The sequence below is a fragment of the Xenopus laevis genome, chromosome 2L (assembly GCF_017654675.1).
Source record: "Xenopus laevis strain J_2021 chromosome 2L, Xenopus_laevis_v10.1, whole genome shotgun sequence".
Taxonomy (NCBI): domain Eukaryota; kingdom Metazoa; phylum Chordata; class Amphibia; order Anura; family Pipidae; genus Xenopus; species Xenopus laevis.
This window is the reverse complement of record NC_054373.1, coordinates 47,360,679-47,381,057: the sequence shown is the minus strand read 5'-3', so window position 1 is coordinate 47,381,057 and position 20,379 is coordinate 47,360,679. Positions and strand designations below refer to the sequence as shown.

Genomic DNA, 20,379 nt, shown 5'->3' with positions numbered 1-20,379 from the left:
AGAAGATTATGGGTTAGGATGGGAGTGAGTTGATAAATACTGGATTAGGGTTGGTTTCAGGTTGAAAACTGTCTGACCCATTCATCACTACTTGCAAGTGTTAAAGCCTGAGGTTCCTAGTGAAACACATCATGTGCGTTACTACTGGGTAAAAAAGTAAAAAATGCCAGAAAACCACCACCAAACATAATAAAGGGTCTTAAATATGAAATTCCCTATCTATAGAAGTAGAACAGGAAAAGCACATGGACACCTTAAAGGAGAGAATTTCATGTGTTGAAATAGAGGCAGGGACAATTGGTTCTCAGAACAACAACAGAGAAAAAGAAAGAGCTACAGGTCACAGAGTTAGGGATAATGGTCTAGACCAGTGATCTCCAACCAGTGGCTCATGATCAACATGTTGCTCCCCAACCCCTTGGATGTTGCTCCCAGTAGCCATAAAGCAGGTGCTTATTTTTTAATTTGGTTGAGGACCCCTGGTCTAGAGCTTCACACACAGCACTTCCTATTCAGTAACATTAGCAGCTGTCACAAACAAACATGCCCGTTTTGTCTGCCGTGTTCACTAAATGCCAAAATCCTGTGTACCATATGCCTAATAAAATTACTTACTAAACTGGTGCAGACAGTGTTTTTAGGAAGTTATCAGTTATGAGTTAAATTATTACTAAAGATTGTTGGGTTCAATTTACACACACACCCATACATACATGCATAATTTTAAAACTGAATTATTAATATGATTTTTATGTGATTTCGTTCTCTAGGAGGAACTTATACCCTTGTACAAGTCTGTCCCAAGAACCATTTGGGTTCTTTATTGCAAAGCTCTCATACCCACAGTTAAGATAAGGTTAATATTACCATCTTCAGGCATGCAAAATTATCTAAAAATGATATCGCCCATGCCCATTAGAATCATATAAGCATAGCAGGAGTGAGAGAGCTACTGCGAAGAACACAAAGTGACTGGCAACAAGAAAGGAAATGGAAAGCCATGAGTAAGCATTTGGCTGCTGGTAGATTCTTCTTGTTATTTATTAGGTTACAGCTGGGAAGTGGTCAAATTACTTTTAATAGATTTCAGCTAAAACCTTCCAACAGACTATCTAACCCAATGTTTAAGCAGAGGCTGTCAGAATTAGTATATATCTCATATATATTCTTTTGACTGTCACACCAGTTTCTTTATGTGTTAAATGAAAACATTTGTCATTTGTTGATTTATGGTGTTTTCAAAGTAAGTTATTACTAGATCACTAGCTAGTTAGTAGTTTACTATTGGGGAAGCAGATAAAGGCATTTCTATGATGTCTCCTGCACTTGGCTAAAATCCATAGACTCCGTTTTGTTGTAAACTAACAGGTGTGTGGAACAGTCAGATGCACAAGGTTTAAATGGCATTCATTTGTGTACATTAAAAACACACAGATGAAGAATGAATAGCATCTGTACTTAATCTAATTTTAGCCTGTTATATGGTACAACTTGCCAGTCTGGTGTCTGCCAGATGAAGAACAAAATGTCAATGAATGTATTTGCATATATCAAATATAAAGAGTTTTAATATAGAATATACAATATATATCGCTAATAACTTGCATACAGCAACCTTTCAGACCATAGCAGGTCTTTTACCAGGGCCTGTTATAGTTTCAAACATTGCTGCATGTGTTGGTTTATGGACTATTAAACACTATGATTTTTTTGCACTTTGCAACTGCCCCCCCCCATAATTTGGCATAATTTGGCAGAAAGGCCGGGTGGGGGTTGGTCAGCCGGAACACATTGTTACACACTTGGGGGAAGATTTATCAATATATGATATTGGAGTTTAAAGGTGTTGTTTAGCTTTAAATTTAGTATAATGAGTGATATTCTGAGACAATTTGCAATAGGTTTTCATTTTTTATTATTTGTGGTTTTTGAGTTATTTGGCTTTTTATTCAGCATATCTCCAGTTTGAAATTTCAGCAGTCTGGTTGCTAGGGTTCAAATTACCCTAGCAACATGCACTTATATGAATAAGAGACGGGAATATGAATAGGAGAAGGCCTGAATAGAAAGATGAGTAATACAAAGTAGCAATAACAATACATTTGTAGCCTGAAAAAGCATTTGTTTTTAGATGGGGTCACTGACCCCCATTTGACAGCTGGAAAGAGTCAGGAGAAGATGGCAAATAACTTAAAAACTATAAAAAAATAAATAATAAAGACTAATTGAAAAGTTAGAATGGCTTAAAAATGGCATACTAAAAAAAACATACTAAAAGTTAACGTAAAGGTGAACCACCCCTTTAAATCAGAAAAACTCACCCACTTTCTATTCATTCCTACGGGATATTTAAAAGTGTATTAATCAGTGGGTGAAAATTAGAGTTCACTATTTGATGAATGAGATTTTAAAAATCCCAAAAGAATGACTAGAAAGTGGGAGAGTTATAAACAATGTGTTCTGCCATAGGAACAATTTACAGTTTGGTCCACAGGGAAATGTATATATATTACATAAATAATTTATATATATATATATATATATATATATAAATTATACATTGATAGTGGGATGACAGAGGTTCTCCTGTCTTTGTATGAATTCATATGAATTCACTATTATTATACCCCTGCCATCAATATGACCCTCCAGTCCTTTTTCCTATGCAGAGCCCTTACAGACACAGGAGGACAGCAGCAAGTGTCAACACCATAAACTTACACCTAAAAAATCAGCCACAGATGTAATTTTGACACCCAAGGGGTTATTTATTAAAGCTCGATTTTTTTTCTGGTTGGGTTTTTAAAGGGGAAAACTCAAATATTTTCAAGATTTATTACACCCTGAACCTCCGAATCCAAAAATACTTCATCTTAAACTTGTTGAGGTCCTGTAGAAGAATTTTTTGAGTTGTTTTATTACTAAATAAGGTAAAACCATGGATGGGAGTTTAGTCGAGTTTGTTTAATTGAAATTAAAGTAAATAACCCTCCAAGTGTTGGAAATGATTACATCCTGACTGTGCTGAGTTTCAGCACAAATGTGTCTAATTCATGTTGGAACATGTACTTTAAAGCCACATGACAGCTGCTTTTTTGCTATAAAACTACATTGTGGGTAAATAAAATGGAGCCTGCACTTGTGATGGTAAAGAAGCCCCATGGTCTTGTTTGCTCCTTGCCTAGTAACCTATAGCAACCAATTAGCAGGTACCTTTCACTGGTCATCTTTTTGAAAACAAACAATTGATTGCTATAGGGCAATGATCCCCAACCACTAGCTCATGAGCAACATGTTGCTTTCCAACCCCTTGGATGTTGCTCCCAGTGGCCTCAAACCAAGTGCTGATTTGGAGGCAAGTTTTGGTTGCAATTATTTGGCACCCCAAGAACATTTTTCATGTTAGTGTTGCTCTCCAACTCCTTTTACTTCTGAATGTTGCTCACAGGATCAAAAGGTTTGGGATCCCTGCTATAGGGTATATGATGCTTTTTTATTGCCCATTTGCACTGGCCCTGCTTCATGCACAGAAACTTTCTCATTCACCATGCGGTGTTGTATTGACTGTTTCAGAGACCATATGGAAGGGGCAATCCAGGAAGCCTGGCGCCTTCTGAACTGTGTTGGATGTTTTGTGGTTTTCCATGAATCGCATTATTCTAAGGAGATAGAGAAGGTGACCATCCAAGACATGGTCTGCCTTGGGACCACACCCTTTAAGAATGAAGAGGACTAAACACCCTCTCCTTCTCACCATCCTCTCCTCATTGGGGCAGATTCACTAAAAGGGCAAAGTGGCTAATGCTCGCATCATTTCGCCATAAATCCCATCTGCAGGGACATCGCCAATTTACTAACAGGTGTAGGCGACCATTCGCTAGCGAATGAGACCGTCGCTAGTTCTATTGCCAGGCGACTTTTTGCTCTGCCGAGCAGTCGTTACTCCGCAAATTCAGTAAAGTGTGAATTTTAATTTCGCCAGTGTTTCATTCGTCACCTCAGACCAGACAAACTGTTAAATGAAGCTACACCCTTTCTCAATCTTATGTCAGTTACATCATATCCTGTCTGCCTGAAATGCGTAAAAGTTCTAAAAACGCTGGTGACTTATCCTTTTTTTAAGCGGGATTGCCTTCAAAAGTCCAAACTATTAAAATTTATTTGTGTTAACATTTTTCCCCAGACATTTGAGGGCCATGGCACATTTGCTCATATGTAGGGCATTAGATGATCTCTTTTGTCTTTATTCAGGTTCCTTGGACATTTGTAATAAAAAGTGGCCACTTCAAGCACCAATATCTCTAATAAAGACATCCATATGACTTTGATTTACCCGCTATTCAAATTGATCTAAGCGTAAAAGGACTATCGAAGTTTCGCTAGGCAGAATTGATCGCTGACGTAATTTCACTTTAAAACTATCGCACTGCCGAAGTAATGTTAGCAAAAAGCCGCCAGCATTCGGTGCCCAGGAGGCAACTTTTAGTGAATTTTAGTGAATCAGCGTAGTGGTAACAAATTTTCTCCTGGCAAAGCGGCGCGAAGTATGGTGAAGCATTCGCTGCCAAAAATTGGCCTTTAGTGAATAGTGTCTTTATGTAGAAAATAAACCGATGGACTCCACTACCCCTTTCCCACTTACCTCTCCCCATCCACTCCCCCTTACCTCCGTAGCTTTATTATTGTCTAGAATTTAAGTATATTTCATTAATAAAATATGATAAAGTATATTTTTTCAATAAAAATGAATAGTAAGTGATACTCGATTACAGCAGTAAAAAAATCACAATTTTAAAAATTGTTCTAGACCATCTAATCTGCAATGCTCATCAAGTAACAAAATGTAGTGGAAAGCAGCATATAGACAGCGACACATTTTGCAGATTATTTCGGAGACAATAAACCTCTGTGGGCTGGAATTTCCCTTGAAGCAAAAGCATTGAGCAGAAAGAGAATGATATCAGACGTTAGTGATTTTTACAGGCAGCGTGTCTATGATCCCTTACGATGTGACCATGTTAGGAGCGAGATTAAGCCATGATCAAACAGTAACCTGGCAGCTGAGGTCAAGGACTGGAGAGCAAATGAGCTCTCTCATTCTTTCTAGAATAATGCAGCCTCAAATATTGCCAAACACAGTACCACATCATTATTTAATCGTGACATTAGAGCAGGGATCTGATTTCAATGGTTTCCTTTAATAAACCACACTCCCACGGGAAATGGCTTACTGCAATTAGTCAATTTACAGATCAGGCTTAGGCAGAAAGCACAATATTTACTTTTGAATAGATCAATGTGTAAGGCTGTAAGGCATATTTTGTATGCAGAGCCGCAGCAATGGCCCAATGCGCTTTCTCAATGAGAAACAGCAGCAAGACTGTTGTGGAAAATAAGCAGTTAACTAACAGAGTTGAACTAAACACTATCTTCAACATTTGTTAGAAAAGTATAAATATGAAACAAATTTCAGCACCCTTTGGCTGTTGGTGGGACACTGGAAATCGCTGGTTTACTACATTACTTGAACTTAGTCAAATAAAATCAAATGTATCTGTATATAATACACAAAAGCCATGAATATCTTTTAAATGATATCCTTATAAACGGTGATTTCTGATGTCATCAGTTATAAACGGTGAGTTCTGATGTCATTTTTGTCACATGACTCACTGAAATTTGTGTATTATAATAAATAAAGTAGCCCCAGTTGTAAAATATAAGGATATTGCGGCCTCGTGTTTTTATATGGTCATGAAACTCCTCGGTAACTTATAATATCCTTATATTTTACAAGAGGGGGTACTTTATTCACTATATATTGTAACTGAGTAATCAGCCGTAAACATATAAATTCTGAGCATATTCACCAACTCTTTCCCATGTTCAACAAACTATGGGCAGAACCTATTTCAACCTCTGGATGCCTCATTTTCATCATTCTATTCACAGGCAGATAAAGCAGGCCAGGCATTTAGAAACACATCCAGGCTATGCAGATCCCAGAAACGGATTTTGTTCTTGCTAGAAATTTTAGTAGAGAAAAAGTTTGGGGATTCTGCACATTTCCATATTTTAACATTTCATTGATTCTTTCCCCAAAAGACAATTAACAATTATGCAAAATAACTCAGATACTTTCCCTTTTGCCATTTTTCATGACAAAAGAAGGTGTAAAATGGTTTATGATAATTGGGTTAAAGACAGGGGGTAAAGAGCAAGTGGGAGGAAGAGATGTGAACAAGTTATAGATGAGTTGCTGGTTGATATATATATATATATATATATATTCTCTCTTGGCGTCACAGTTCTGTGCATCTGTGAAAGCCAATCAAGTTCTTTCAGTCCCAACTCAGTAAAGCCTTTCAATACAAACCTTGTTTTGTATATGGGGGCTATATTGTGTTGAAACAAGAAAGGGTCGTTCCCCAAACTGTTGCTGCAAAGTAGAAAGTATGGAATTTTAGGAATGTCATTAAAGTCTAGAGCAGTGGCTCATGAGCGACATGTTGTTCCCTAGCCCTTTGAATGTTGCTCCCAGTGGCCACAAAGACAGTGATTATTTCTGAATTCCTGTCTTGGAGGAAAGTATTTGCCCCATAAAAACCAAGTGTACTGCCAAAGAGAACCTCCTGTAAGCTGCCAGTCAATCTAGGGTCTACCAATAGCCAATCACAGCACTTAATTTCTACCCCAGGAACTTTTTTCATGCTTGTGTTGCTCCCCAACTCTTTGATTGTGGCTCACGGGTAAAAAATTTGGGGACCCGGGGTCCAGAGCCTTAAAGTTTTTTTAAATGGAATCAGAGGTTAAAAAACCACAGAAACAGCACCAAATCCTTATTGCTTATACATCAACATTATGTATTCAGCCAGATATTCTAGAACAGCAGTTTCCTCTCCTTTAGGGTCAGGCCACACAGGGCGTTTAGGGAAGATTTGGTCGCCTGGCGACTAATCGCCTCGGTTTTGCAGCAACTAATCTGAATATGAGCCGGCTAAAATCAAATATCGTCTGCGCTAATCACGCGCGTCGATTCGTTTTCCGATTCCGTTTCCTCGTGAAGCAACTTTGGGCGACTTCGGAAAATGAACCGCCGCGTGAGATTTACCAACAACAATCTGCAAATGGCCTTACATTAGCATGTATTCATGTTATGCCTTCATAGCACAGTGGTATATTATCAGATTGCAAGAAATATAACTTGTTTATCATTTTAAGATGATACTAGAAGAGTCCTTCCAAACATCTTCAATATCAGTCCCCAGCCTTTCTATGGTTTCAATAGCACAATATACTTCTTTAATCAGTCACCAAATCAACTCTATTCCTCTGTCAACAGTTTTGTATAAGAACATGTGATGCAATATAACCCCATGCATTAGTATCTCTTTTCAACTAAACATCTAAGCTTTACACCACAGTGTATTTATCACTCACTTATTAAATGTCAAGGCCAGTTTTTACCATCTCTGTGGGTTTAAATAAACCAATGAATTTTAAAGACAGAGACAATATATCCCAACTTTCTTTTGCTAAATGTCACAAGTGTAGCAACATACTCCAGATTAGCAAAAACCCACCGAGTAGTTCCCTACAAAGCACATTTCTCTAAGGGAAAGCATAAGTTCCAAATGTTTTGAGAACATGAAACAGCATCCCAGGAGAGAAAAATCCAACAGCACAATTTGGATTCATTCACTTTTTTTATCTAGACTGCTGGTGATATAAGGAGGTGCTCCTGATCCTAATGCCTAATTACATAGGGTGAAAATCCCTAAAATATCTGGAAACCTTTCTGGTAGAATATTTTAGTTTGCTTTTGTGTCAAACGTGTCTGTGTAAATGGAAAATATGGGGGGGGTGTTTATGGAGCAAAACCCTTTGTGCTCCACCATTCTGAAAGACTTCACTTTTAAAAATGTGGTAACCTTGGTTTGGAAGCAAAATTTTTAATGGTCTGCTTGTTAGTTTTTCTCCTCAGACCCCCTTGTCGGTTTGGTTGCCGGTTTACATCTAAATATAAATAAAACAGTGCTGTTATACAGAATGCTCACACTTAGGGGGTTATTTAGTACATCCCGAATGCAAAAATCACAAAAAAGTCATGATTTCTTTTTTTATAAAATCGGACTTTTAAAAAATTACAAATTTTTCGCAATTTATTAAACCCTGAGGATGGAAAAGCCTAAATCAGAAAATCCGGCATCTCAGACCTGTCGAGGTTGCATATGGGAGACGTCCCAATGATATTTTTGATGTGCGCTGGGTTTCGTGCAATACCCCTGAAGTTTTCAGGCAAAAATCTGAGTTTTCGGGTGAAAAATTTGAAAAAATCATGAAAATCGGATCAGATTGAAAATCAGATTTTTTTTCCTACAAACCAAATTTTCTGGAAAATGTAATAATAAATAAGCATAAAAAACCAGAGCGGATTTGATCGGAGTTTGTAGCAGAAAATATTGAGATAAATTCGGACTTTGATAACTAACCCCCTAGGTATGTTTAGATTATTGATAATATCCCTTTAACAGGATTCTTTAGTATGTTTTATATCTTGTGTGTAAAATGTAAAATGATATTGTTCATTTATCTGACCAGTATACAAGTGTACATCTGCTCACAGTTGGAACGGTCTGACAACTGGAGAGCGAGCTGAAAAGATATGTACACTAGGCAGGCAGCCAGCTATGGAACCTGGCAGGAACCAGCCAAGGAAGAGCAGACAGCTGAATAAATCTGTATTGTGGAGCATAGTTGGAAGTTGAGGTGAGCTTTTGATAGACTCAATGCTTAGAATCCTGATATACCAAGGGGTTTTTTCAAACAGCTAATCTTGATTTAAGACAATTTTATTTTTGGGTTGACATTCCCTTTAAATGATCAAAAGTTGGTCATATGTTTTGCCTGTTAAGTAATAACAAGTTATACATTTTATTATTCTTACTAAATGTTTGTATCAGCATGCAAGGGATGGCAGAACATATTGAGATCCAGTAGAGATCTGCTTGATTCTGAGCCTTAGAAAAACCTCTAGTCCACACGAGGAGATTCAGGGAGATTTAGTCACCTGGCGACTAATCGCCTCTTCTTCTGGGCGACAATCTCCCCGAACTGCCTTTGCATGTCTTCCCATCCGCTATAATGAAAAGTCGCCTGCGCTAAAGCACACGCGGCGCTTGATTTTCCAAAGTCGCCCGAAGTTGCCTCACTAGGAAATTTAGGGCAGCTTCGGAAAACGAAGCGTCGCGTGTGCTGTAGCGCAGGCGACTTTCCTGGGTTGGCAGCAAACTGTATTTTCCTGATGATGAGGACAAGGAAGGGTTATATCTGCATCCCAATTCCCTAGTGATTAAATGCACTAACTTGTCTGTAAAGTAATGATATTTTCTGTGAGTGATTTGAGTGGGCACATGAGCAGTCCACCAGAGCTGGACTGGGATTCAAAAAGCAGCCCTGGTTAAAAAAAATTGGTGATTAGGGCCCCCAATAAAATGGTAAAAAAAACATGGATGGCAAGGGTCCCCTATTGAAGTGAAATAAAAACATTGCTGGTCAGGGCTCTCCCCCATGAAAGTTTAAAAAAAAACATGGGTGTCTATGGTCCCCTATTAAAGTAAAAAACATTGCTTCTCAGGGCTCTCCCCCATAAAAGTAAAAAAAAAAAATTGGTGGCCAGGGTCCCCCATTACAGTAAAAAAAAAATTGGTGGTCAGGGCTTTAGCCAGGGATTACAAAAATAATCGGCAGACAGTTTTCTCCTCCTAGGTGACAGCAGCTTTGGTTCTTTTCGGTGGCTTTGGCTCCCATTCAGCTTCAGGTCCCATTTAGATTCGGTTCTGCTTCAGCTCAGATACAGGTCCAATTCAGCTTCGGCTCAGGTTCGCCTTCAGCTTCCGGTCCCATTCAGCTTCAACTTGGCTTCCGATCCCCTACCTTAGCCCATAAATGGAGCAGCCCATTGGACATTTGCCCGAACAGCCCGATGTGCAGTCCAGGCCTGCAGTCCACTAACTGACTCACGGAAAGTGGTGTACTGAACACACAAATGCTGATGCTGTACTAACCAGTCATAAACCACAGGCTAGTGAATTTTTATTGAAATAATATGAAAGTTTAGAACTTAAATAAAAGTTCAACCATGTTCTACTCATTTTAATGGGATTTTTAGAATTGTATTTATCAATGGTTGAAAGTTAAAACTCCCCAGTTGATAAATACGGTTCTAAAAATCCCATAGGATTGCAAAGAACATGGGTGAGTTTTTGTTTATTAATGGTTAACTCACATTTTGAGAAATCTGCCCCTTAATATATTCTTTTATGTTTAATGGGGCGTTCACCTTTATATTAACTTTTAGTATGTTATTGATAGACCTATTCTAAGCAGCTTTCCAAATGGTCTTTATTATTTATTATGTGTGGCATTTGAAATTTCAGCTTTGCTGTTCTGCTCGTGGGGTCACTGACTCCAGGTGACTAGGCAATAATACATTTTTTTGTTGTTGCTGTTGCTCTTAAGTTATTGTTCTGCTGAAGAAACAAGCAGAAAACATTCCCGCTCCCTGCCACATGCTCATGCTGGTGCGCGCACAACAATTTAAAGAGGAGTGGTGGGAAGGGGGACTCAGACCATGGGGTCTCCCCTATCGTTACACAGTGTGTGTTGCATGAAAAAAATAACGCAAAAAATTACCCATTGACTTCAATGTATTTTGCACAAAATGCACCATGAAAAAATGGCCATTAACTTCGATGCATTTCACACTTAAAAGCACAGCAAAAAAAAAACAAAAAAAAAACATCCGCTGACTTCAAAGCGCTATGCAATTTTCAACATTTCTTGAATTTTCACCATTTGGAGAGTTTTTCTGCGGTTTTAACAGATTCACATATATGACTCTAAGCACTTAAATCCTTCCTTAAATCCAAATAACACCCCTGCGGGCTCATTCAGTAACACTTGTGCGTGGGGAAATGCTACACTGCCATAGAAGAGGCAATAAGAACAGGTATCCTTTCACCCTTTACCTGCCATATGGGGCAGAAGCTCATGGTACACAGCATGTCCCAGATGAGGTTGGAAACTAAATTAGCATTTATTGCAATTAACATTAAATGCAATGAACATGGGGGGCCTTATTTAAGTCCGAATTGTTCTGATTATTTTAATCCAAAAAGTCCGACCAAACTAGAATCCACGATTGCACCTTATAAATTACTAAAAAAATCATGATTTAATCAGATCGGGGACAAACACTAAGGGCTCTTACTCACTGGCGTTCTGACCTGCGCTCCCCTGCGTTCCGTTTTTTGGCGTTCAGCCGCAGGGGAGCGCAGGAATAGACGCATGTCATTATTTGAAATGGGGCTGTACTCACTCAGGCGCGTGTAGGCGCCGAACGCAGGAAAAATGCAGCATGTTGTGTCTCAACCTGCGGTCGGCGCCTACACGCGCCTGAGTGAGTACAGCCCCATTTGAAATAATGACATGCGTCTATTCCTGCGCTCCCCTGCGGCTGAACGCCAAAAAACGGAACGCAGGGGAGCGCAGGTCAGAACGCCAGTGAGTAAGAGCCCTTAAAAAACTGAGGGAAAATTCAAATCGTACAATTTTTTTGGAGTTTTCTCCAGAATTGCAACATTTTTTGTGATTTTTCCCAAAAAGCCAAAATTTTTCAGATTTGCCTGAATCTCCAGGCTAATTCCAGCGCCGGCCACAGAAACTTCCAAATAGAATAGGGACCTCTCCCATTAGGGCAAAATCACTAAGCGCCTAACGCTAGCGTTACTTCACTAGCGTTTGGCATTTTCGTTACTGCGCAAATTCACTAACGAACGCTGGCGTAGATTCGCTAGCGTTACTTCGCACCCTTACGCCTGGCGAATTATCGCTACGGACGTAACTACGCAAATTCACTAACGCGCGCAGTGTACTGAACGCTACCTTTTACGCTAGACTTCCTTCGCCACCTCAGACCAGGCGAAGCGCAATAGAGTAGATAGGAATTGCTTCAAAAAAAGTCAAAATTTTTTCTAAGTCCCAAAAAACGCTGGCGTGTTTTCTACATTATGGGTGATAGGCTGAAAAAGATCGCAAATTTTTTTGGGGCTCCCCTCCTTCCCCCTACATTTCCTGACTCATGGCAACTTAACTATACATGGGCACATGTGTAGGGCAAAATAAAAATTTTATTTGATGTTTTGAAGGTTTTCTAGGCATTTGTAGTGCTGATATTTGAATTTGAAATTAACCATCGCTAGCGTAACTTCGCTTCGCTTAGCGAATCAACGCTAGCGCAACTTCGCAACCTTACGCTACCCCTGAGCGCAACTTCGGATTTTAGTGAATTTGCGAAGCGCTGGCGAAACTACGCCTGGCGAAGTGTGGCGAAGTGCGGCGAAGTGCGGCGAAGTTACGCCTGGCGCAACTACGAATCTTAGTGAATTTGCCCCATTGACTTATATACAACCTTGGTACGTCCGATATGCCAGATTTTCGGATTCTGACTTTTTCCATCCTCGGGGTATATTTCCACTAAAAATTTCGGATTTTATAGTTAAAAAAAACTCGAATTTTTCGGGTTTTTGCCTTTTGGACTTTAATAAATAACCCCCTACTTATAACATTCATATTTTCTGGTTCTGGTTGGATTCCACAGTCTAAGGGTAAGGCCACACTAAGCGATAGCGCGGCGATTTGACTCGCCGCGACTATTCGCCGCGACTTTTAATCCTCAATCGCTGGCGAACCTGTGGCGCTGGCGTCTATGGGGAATCGCTGCGTAAAAACACACGCGGCGATCTTTTTTCTATTGTCGCTCGAAATCGCCTAGCGAGGCGATTTCGAGCGACAATAGAAAAAAGATCGCCGCGTGTGTTTTTACGCAGCGATTCCCCATAGACGCCAGCGCCACAGGTTCGCCAGCGATTGAGGATTAAAAGTCGCGGCGAATAGTCGCGGCGAGTCAAATCGCCGCGCTATCGCTTAGTGTGGCCTTACCCTAAAACAGTCCGGTCTAGGTCTCATGAGCAGTGATTAAACAATGGGCATAGAGGAGCAGCTTTTGAAAGACACCAGATTCAACATTTTAGCATCTTTAGAACTAACCCCTTACACAAACACACATTACTACTTCAGTAATTCTATTGTATTCTATTTATGTGCAGAGTTACAGAAAGCAACACATATGTGTTTTCACACTTCCATTCCTAATTGGTGATGCAGTATATCCCTTGACAGCGGAGGAGCATGTGACCTGACATACTTATTCTCTTTTTAAAACTTGACTAATAGCTGGATGCAGCTGTCAGCAGGAGAATTTTAGGCAAGTACTGAAATAGGGTATGACCCTCCCATTTGGATTACTAAACATATAAAGATATTTATATTTGGGCTGAAATATACTGTAAATCTGACACTTACTATTTATCTGTCTTACTATCTATAACTAATTGTTGTCTTATTATTTTGTATCTTCTTCCTGACAAGGCTGTTGCTCTAAAGGAAATTGTTAACTGGCCTTAAACACACATTGAAAGGTGTTAACAACTAATTGTTTGACCTCTGACATTCTGCTGTTTATAAGTGTAAGAGGAGCCCTCAATGGTTTTATATTAAAGCCCAGATTACAGGAGTATAAACGCACATATGAGAAGGTTTGAATCCCCATCAAAACATAAAAGATGACTAAATCCTTTAAAGTATGAAGTTCTTACGCTTATTGCAGATTCCATACTGATCCTGGTAAACCAATTAAGCACTACGATCACTGGGTATGTTTCATTTCAAGCTAAGCAATTTACAGTTAATATGAGTTCTTATTAAAACTTAAATACAGTAGAACCCCCATTTTACATTTTCAGGAGACCAGAAAGAAAAATTGGTGTAAAATTTGGGAAAATGGAAAATCAGGGAAAAGTTATGAGGGAGCCTGTATGGGCGGAAGAAGGCATGACTGGGAGGCAGGGGGGGAGAGGAAGAAAAAGGTGGGGGGAGTTAATGAGACAAGTGGGCAGTCTGATAGGATTTTAGGATAAAAGGAAAAGTGCGGGAGGAAGCACTTCCTTTTCCTACCTCAGAACCAGCACGCAGGTTAGGATCAGTCCCACCCGGCCCACCCTCTCTTTTGGTGCTCGTGAGAGGTGATGGAAGAATCGATGATGGTAAGTTTTGGAATGAAGGTGTAGGGGGGTGCTTCAATTGGGGTACTGGGTTAGCTTAGCTAGTATTTGTCGCAGCATTGGCGGTGGTCCTGGGAAAGAAAGGAGTTAAAAGGAGGAACTATGAGGGGTTCCTGGACAGTAGGAGGAACACTATATATAAATATTTAAATAGCCAACTCGGGCATGGGGTCCCATGGTGGCATAAAAAATTGATCGTACCATCGAGTCGGCGTATTGCGGCTGATGGGAAAAACAAAATTCAGGAAGGGTGCAGACGTACGGAGGTGCAATGCACAGAATGCTAATCCCAGGACCATCTGCCCAAGAACAGAACAGGGGCAGAAATAAATAGGTTAACAAAATATGTTATGGAATGTTATGTATACTAAAATGTCAAGCATTTTTTATAAACAGTTGTTTTTTATTACAGTTTATTGGTGGTGTAAAATTGTTTGAGTTTGAAAAAGGTTAATAAAGAAGCTGCGGCCATCATTATCCAATAAAATTGGTGTCGTCTGTTTTATTGGGGAGGTTTGTAAAAGATTGGTCGCAACAAAAGGTAGTGAAATTACATTGGTAAGTATGGTTTCGGGCACCCCTCTCCACTCCAGGCCTTTAACAGTCATGTATTAAGCAGAAAAAATTATATAAAATGAGGGACAACTTAAAATCAACAGATTTAAGGACAATTTCTATTGGGAAGGGTTATTTTTTTTGGATGTCCCAAAATGAAAATAGGATGAATGCTGATCAGTTGGGAAAACCCGCAAAAACGGAGTCTCAGGCAGGCCCGGACTGGCAGTCTGTGGAATGTGGCGAATACCAGAGGGGAAGCTGTAAGATGCCATAGACATTCACTAGTTAGTAGGCTGGTCGGGGGCTGTTTGAGCCTCTGTGTACTTGAAATGCTAGGGCCTATTTTGAATTCCAGTCCAGATCTGGTCTCAGGAGACATATAGATGATTACTCTGATTCTGCACAAATACACATTCTGCCACCCAACAACCATTCAATGTAAGGAAACATGTGGGGGTCATTTATTATAGGGATGCACCAAATCCAGGATTCGGTTTGGGATTCAGCCAGGATTCTGCCTTTTTTAGCAGGATTCGGATTGGGCCAAATCATTCTGCCTGGCCGAACCGAATCCGAATCCTAATTCACATATGCAAATTAGTGGCGGGGAGGGAAATCGCGTGACTTTTTGTCACAAAACAAGGAAGTAAAAAATGTTTACCCCTTCCCACCTCTAATTTGCATATGCAAATTAGGATTCGGTTTGGTATTTGCCGGAATCTTTCGCGAAGGATTCGGAGTGGTTCAGCCAAATCCATTTGGTGAATCCCTAATTTATTATATACAGGGTAGAAAATGGGTGCAGTTGGCCATGTTTTGTGCACTTTGTGCTATGGCCTGTTCCAAATTGAAGTGTAGAAACCTGCCCCCCCCATAAATACAGTGTCCCCTTCCCCCCACCTGTCCCTTAACTTGCACATCACTCAGACATATAAGCCAGGCCACTATCACAGGACAAGGCCATAACAGAACCCTGTACCTAATATCTGCATAAAGGCTGCATGTAAAGGCAGGGCTGCCTATCCCAGGGTTTCTGTGAATAGTCAAACTAATATACTGGAATTTTTCTACTGCTTTCCTAATATCCCTGTGACATTATTCATTAGCAAAACTGAGTAAATACACTTTCTCAGTTGTAAATGCATTTATTTAAAGAATAAAAGTGTCCAACACCCCTGTCACCCACTAGGTCAGACACATTGGTATGTTTTTGTGTATCGACTACTTGTATTAGCTCCTGCCACAAAATCTCTTTTTAGTTCAGTATCAGGGCTCAAGACTGTAGACTTTGCTTTTATTTCAAATTATTGTCTTGCTGGAAAACCCAACTACTCTCTATGAATTGTCCTGCAGAATGCAATCATTTGTGGTTTCTTCAATAATGCCAAACTGCCCAAGTCCTGAGTCAGTAAAGAATCCCCAAATTATCCCAATACTACTCCATGTTTGGGCATTGATATGGTGTCCTTACTGTAGAATACAGTATTTTCTTTACACAAGACATAATGGGACCTGTGTTATGTAAAGAGTTCCATGTTAACTCATTGTCCATAGAACATGAAACACCTCCAAAAGGCTTTGGGAATCACCCAAGTAGGTTTTTTTGCAAATGTGAGAGAAGTATTGTTGTTACTCTTGGTCAACAATCGTTTCTTTCTTACTCTTCCATTTGTTTAAGTTTTGCCAGATCTATTTCTTATTCTTGAATAATGAATACTGAACACTAACCTTTGCTGAAGCTACAGAGGCCTTTAGGGTAAGGGCACACGGGGAGATTCAGGAGATTTAGTTTGTTTTCCGTAGTCGCTTGAAGTTTCCTTGTGAGGCAACTTCGGGCGACTTCGGAAAACGAAGTGCCGCGAGTGCCATACCGCTGGCGATTTTTCATTATAGCCAGCGGGAAGTTAGGGGAAGGCAGATCGGGGAGATTGTCGCCCAGAAGAAGAGGCGATTAGTCGCCAGGAGACTTAATCTACCCAAATCTCGTTGTGTGCCCTTACCCTTAGTATTTATAAGTACTGTTAATAAACTCACTTGGGAGATAACGGCTCTCAAGGTGGTTAGACTGAGGCCCAGAACCTTAGGAATGGTTGTGTAACCCTTCCCACACTTGAATATATCAAATGTTTTCTTTGCATTTCTTCTGGAATTTCCTTTAATCATTTACATATAGTAAATTAGTTGATAAGGGTGATAAGTTTATTTCTTAAATATATACAGTAATAAATAAAAAACGATGTCACTGGGATTGCTTTTTTGTGTAATAGGTGAAATCAGGGACTTCATTTTATCTTGTTACTGATGCCACATAAAACTGTTGTTGTACTTCATTGCATTTTATCGATTCTGCTTATGCGCAGGTTAATTGAATTTAAACTGTCTATGAATGGCTTTTATGCAGACATTGAAACCAGTGTGTTTGATCCTGAATGACTTGTAAACACTAGACTTATCAGGTTAGAAAAGACGTAGTTAAGGGGAAATGTAATCACTGGGGTTCATTTATAAACACTGGGCAAATTTGCTCCTGGGCAGAAACCCATGGCAACCAATCAGTGATTAGCTTTGTTCAGCCAGCTGCAGGTTGAGCAGTGAAAACAATCATCTGGTTGCCATGGGTTACTGCCCATTTTTTTTTCTCTGTAATAATAAAACAGTACCTTGTACTTAATCCCAACTAACATATAATTCATACTTATTGGAAGCAAAACCAGACTATTAGAAAAATTTTAAAATTTCATTATGTCTAGCCCCATGTCAGATTTCAATATTAAATATAAAAAAAAATCTGTTTGCTCTTTTGAGAAATGGATTTCAGTGTAGAATTCTGCTGGAGCAGCACTATTAAAAAACATGTTTTCCCATGAGAGTATCCCTTTAAGGTTTGAATATCCAAATTATGGAAAGATCCATTATCCGTAAAACCCCAAGGGGCAGATTTACTAAAGGCGAAGGGGTCGTCGCTAGCGAAAATTCCTCAGAAATCCAATCCGCAGGGACATCGGCAATTCACTAACAGGCGCAGATGACAATTCACTAGCGCTCATTCACACGCTATTCACGCTCTCGCGGCAATAGAAGTAGTGACGTGCCAGTACAGTAAAATAAAGACGTATGTGAGAGCGGCGCATCACTATCTGCCAGTACGTGTCTATTGCGAACACCTTCAGCACACAGACAGCAGTATAGACCAAGTGGCAGATCATTTCACTAATGTGCCCAAATATTACTGCTACGGCTACGCAATTCCTTGTTTAAATGAGTTAAATGATGTTAATGGTTCAAAGAATGTCAGGCTGAATGGTCGGCCCCCACACATTTTCACCTCGCTAAATCTGGCCCTAGTTACTAAAAGTTTGGACACCCCTGGCATAAATGAACACTAGTGATTCTTCACCATGAAATGCTCACACTGAAGAAGTATCGCTAGTGAAAAGACGTATTGCCAGCGTTCGGCGCCCAGGACGCAACTTCCCAGTTTAGTGAATTAGTGTAGAGGTACAGATTTTGTGCCTGGCGAAGTGAAGCGAAATGTGCGAAGCGATCGCTGGCAACAATTCGCCCTTTAGTAAATCAGCCCCAAAGTCCTGAACATTCTGGATAACAGGTCCCATACCCTAAACTGGGTATACAACCTGCTGCATATGTGTATATTTAACCAAACTGTTTACCATTCTAAAGAATGCTAATATAACTCAGACCTTGGGTACATGGGTAGAGTACAATTCCAGACATTAGCACTACAAGTATAATGTCAGCAGGTGAGAGGCCAAGATAGCTAATGTACTTTGTAACTGGGCATAACTCTACTGAGACTTTGTTGATTTTAGAATAACACACCTGCATATCCATTACATGATTCGCAAAGGAACATACTGACGAGCCCATCATATTTTTCTTTTTTCGTGTAACATGAAAAGACCCCTAGGCTGTGTTTGACAGTCTGAATTTGTTGATCCTTGATGATTTCCAGGTCTCTGTAACAGTGAAGCAGTTAATTCACTGAAACGTATCCATGTGCTAAGTGATTACATTTTTCCCTCCAGGAAACTCCAGTTAATTTAGTTAGTGACTCATGTGCCAGTCTGCCAATTATAACATACATGATCTCAAACACATTCAGCCTGATCATATTCTTTACTGTAATTTACAGTGCGCAGTCACGAAAATACTATTATTAGTGTTTGGTCCCTTTGTATTACTCCAACTTACTAGCAACAATCCACCTGCATTATTTAATATCTGAAAATAAAAAAGATTTTTCTTCCAGAATTTCAGGTTCCAAACATGTTTCACCCTGGCAGCCTGAGAGTAACCCCATATGCCCATATGGCAAAGTAGTAACATTTTACTTCAGTATTAATTTGTCCTTTAATTTACTAACTTTTGTTCCTAGACACAACTAGAGTGTGAAATTATTTCAGCAGCCCCATTCTCATAACCAACAGATGATTTACAAGCCTTTCTTATTACAACTACAGGTGTGGCATCCGTTATCCAGAAACCTGTTATCCAGAAAGCGCCAAATAGACCCGATCATAAGCAAATAATTTAAATTTTAAAAAATTATTTCTTTTTTCACTGTTTTAAAAAAACTGTACCTTGTACTTGATCCTACGTAAGATATAATTAATCCTTATTGGTGCCAAAACAATACTATTAGGTTTTTTTTGCAATGTTTTAATGATTTTTAGGGGGGTTATTTATTAAAGTCAGAATTTCAAAAACTCGAAAAAGGTGTTTTTTTCACGATAAAATCTGAAGTGGGAAAAAAACTCACTATAAAAACTCACAATAAAAAAAAGATTTATTATACCCCGAGGATAGAAAAGTCTGGATCTGAAAATCTGGCTTCTTAGACATAACGTGGTTTTTAGAGTTTGTCCCTGATCCGATTAAATTGTGCTTTTTTAATAATAAATAAGATCTAATTGTGGATTGGTCAGACTTTTTTTTATTTAATTAGTCCGAAAGATTTAGATTTTGATAAATAGGGCCCTAGGTATTGGGATCCAAATTACAAAAAGATCCCTACGCTGGAAAACCCAGGTCCCAAGCATTCTGGATAACAGGTCCCATAGCTCACAGTCACAGTCTCCCATTTTATCAGAAATACAGTATAAATAATTATTTCCATGTAAACATCCAGGACAAAAAAAAAAGTACCTATTAATGCATATTGTACAAACAGCAGCATAAAACATTACTGTTGTTCTCCTTTAATTGGCAGCCAGGGTTACTGTATAATTCACTGGCTCTTCCAACTGTCATCTTTTATGAGTTTACAGCAAAGAAATTAAAATAAATATTTGTACAGTACAGTCTTACCCACAATGCCTTGGTGCACATTCACATGCTGTTTTCTCTGTCAGTGAATGGAAATTCTGATCCTATATAGTCAGTGGCCTTGCAATTGCTGTTCCTGTTTAAAGAAAGTTTTACCAAGTAAATGATAGTGATTCCATTAGTTATGTGTCTAAACACCAGGGGGCAACCCTTCAACAATGAAATGGCCTTGCAAACCTCAGCTTGGCATAAGCCCCATTAAATGTAACACAAAGGGTTAATGGATGTCACTTTCAAATATTTCATGTTGCATGGAAGGCAATAAGTCATTTTCCTCAAGGCTAATATACCT

At 39.3% G+C, this 20,379-nt stretch overlaps 1 protein-coding gene across 1 annotated transcript in view; it reads right to left on the bottom strand.

The window, feature by feature from the left end:
- myl10.L (myosin light chain 10 L homeolog) overlaps nt 1–20,162 on the bottom strand; it is a 64,199-nt gene extending 44,037 nt beyond the window's left edge. Inside the window, exon 1 of the mRNA XM_041581826.1 lies at nt 20,070–20,162. Within this exon, the coding sequence (XP_041437760.1) occupies nt 20,070–20,090 (21 nt within the window). The 5' untranslated portion in view covers nt 20,091–20,162. The remainder of the gene's footprint in view (nt 1–20,069) is intronic.
- Nucleotides 20,163–20,379: the final 217 nt, after the last annotated feature.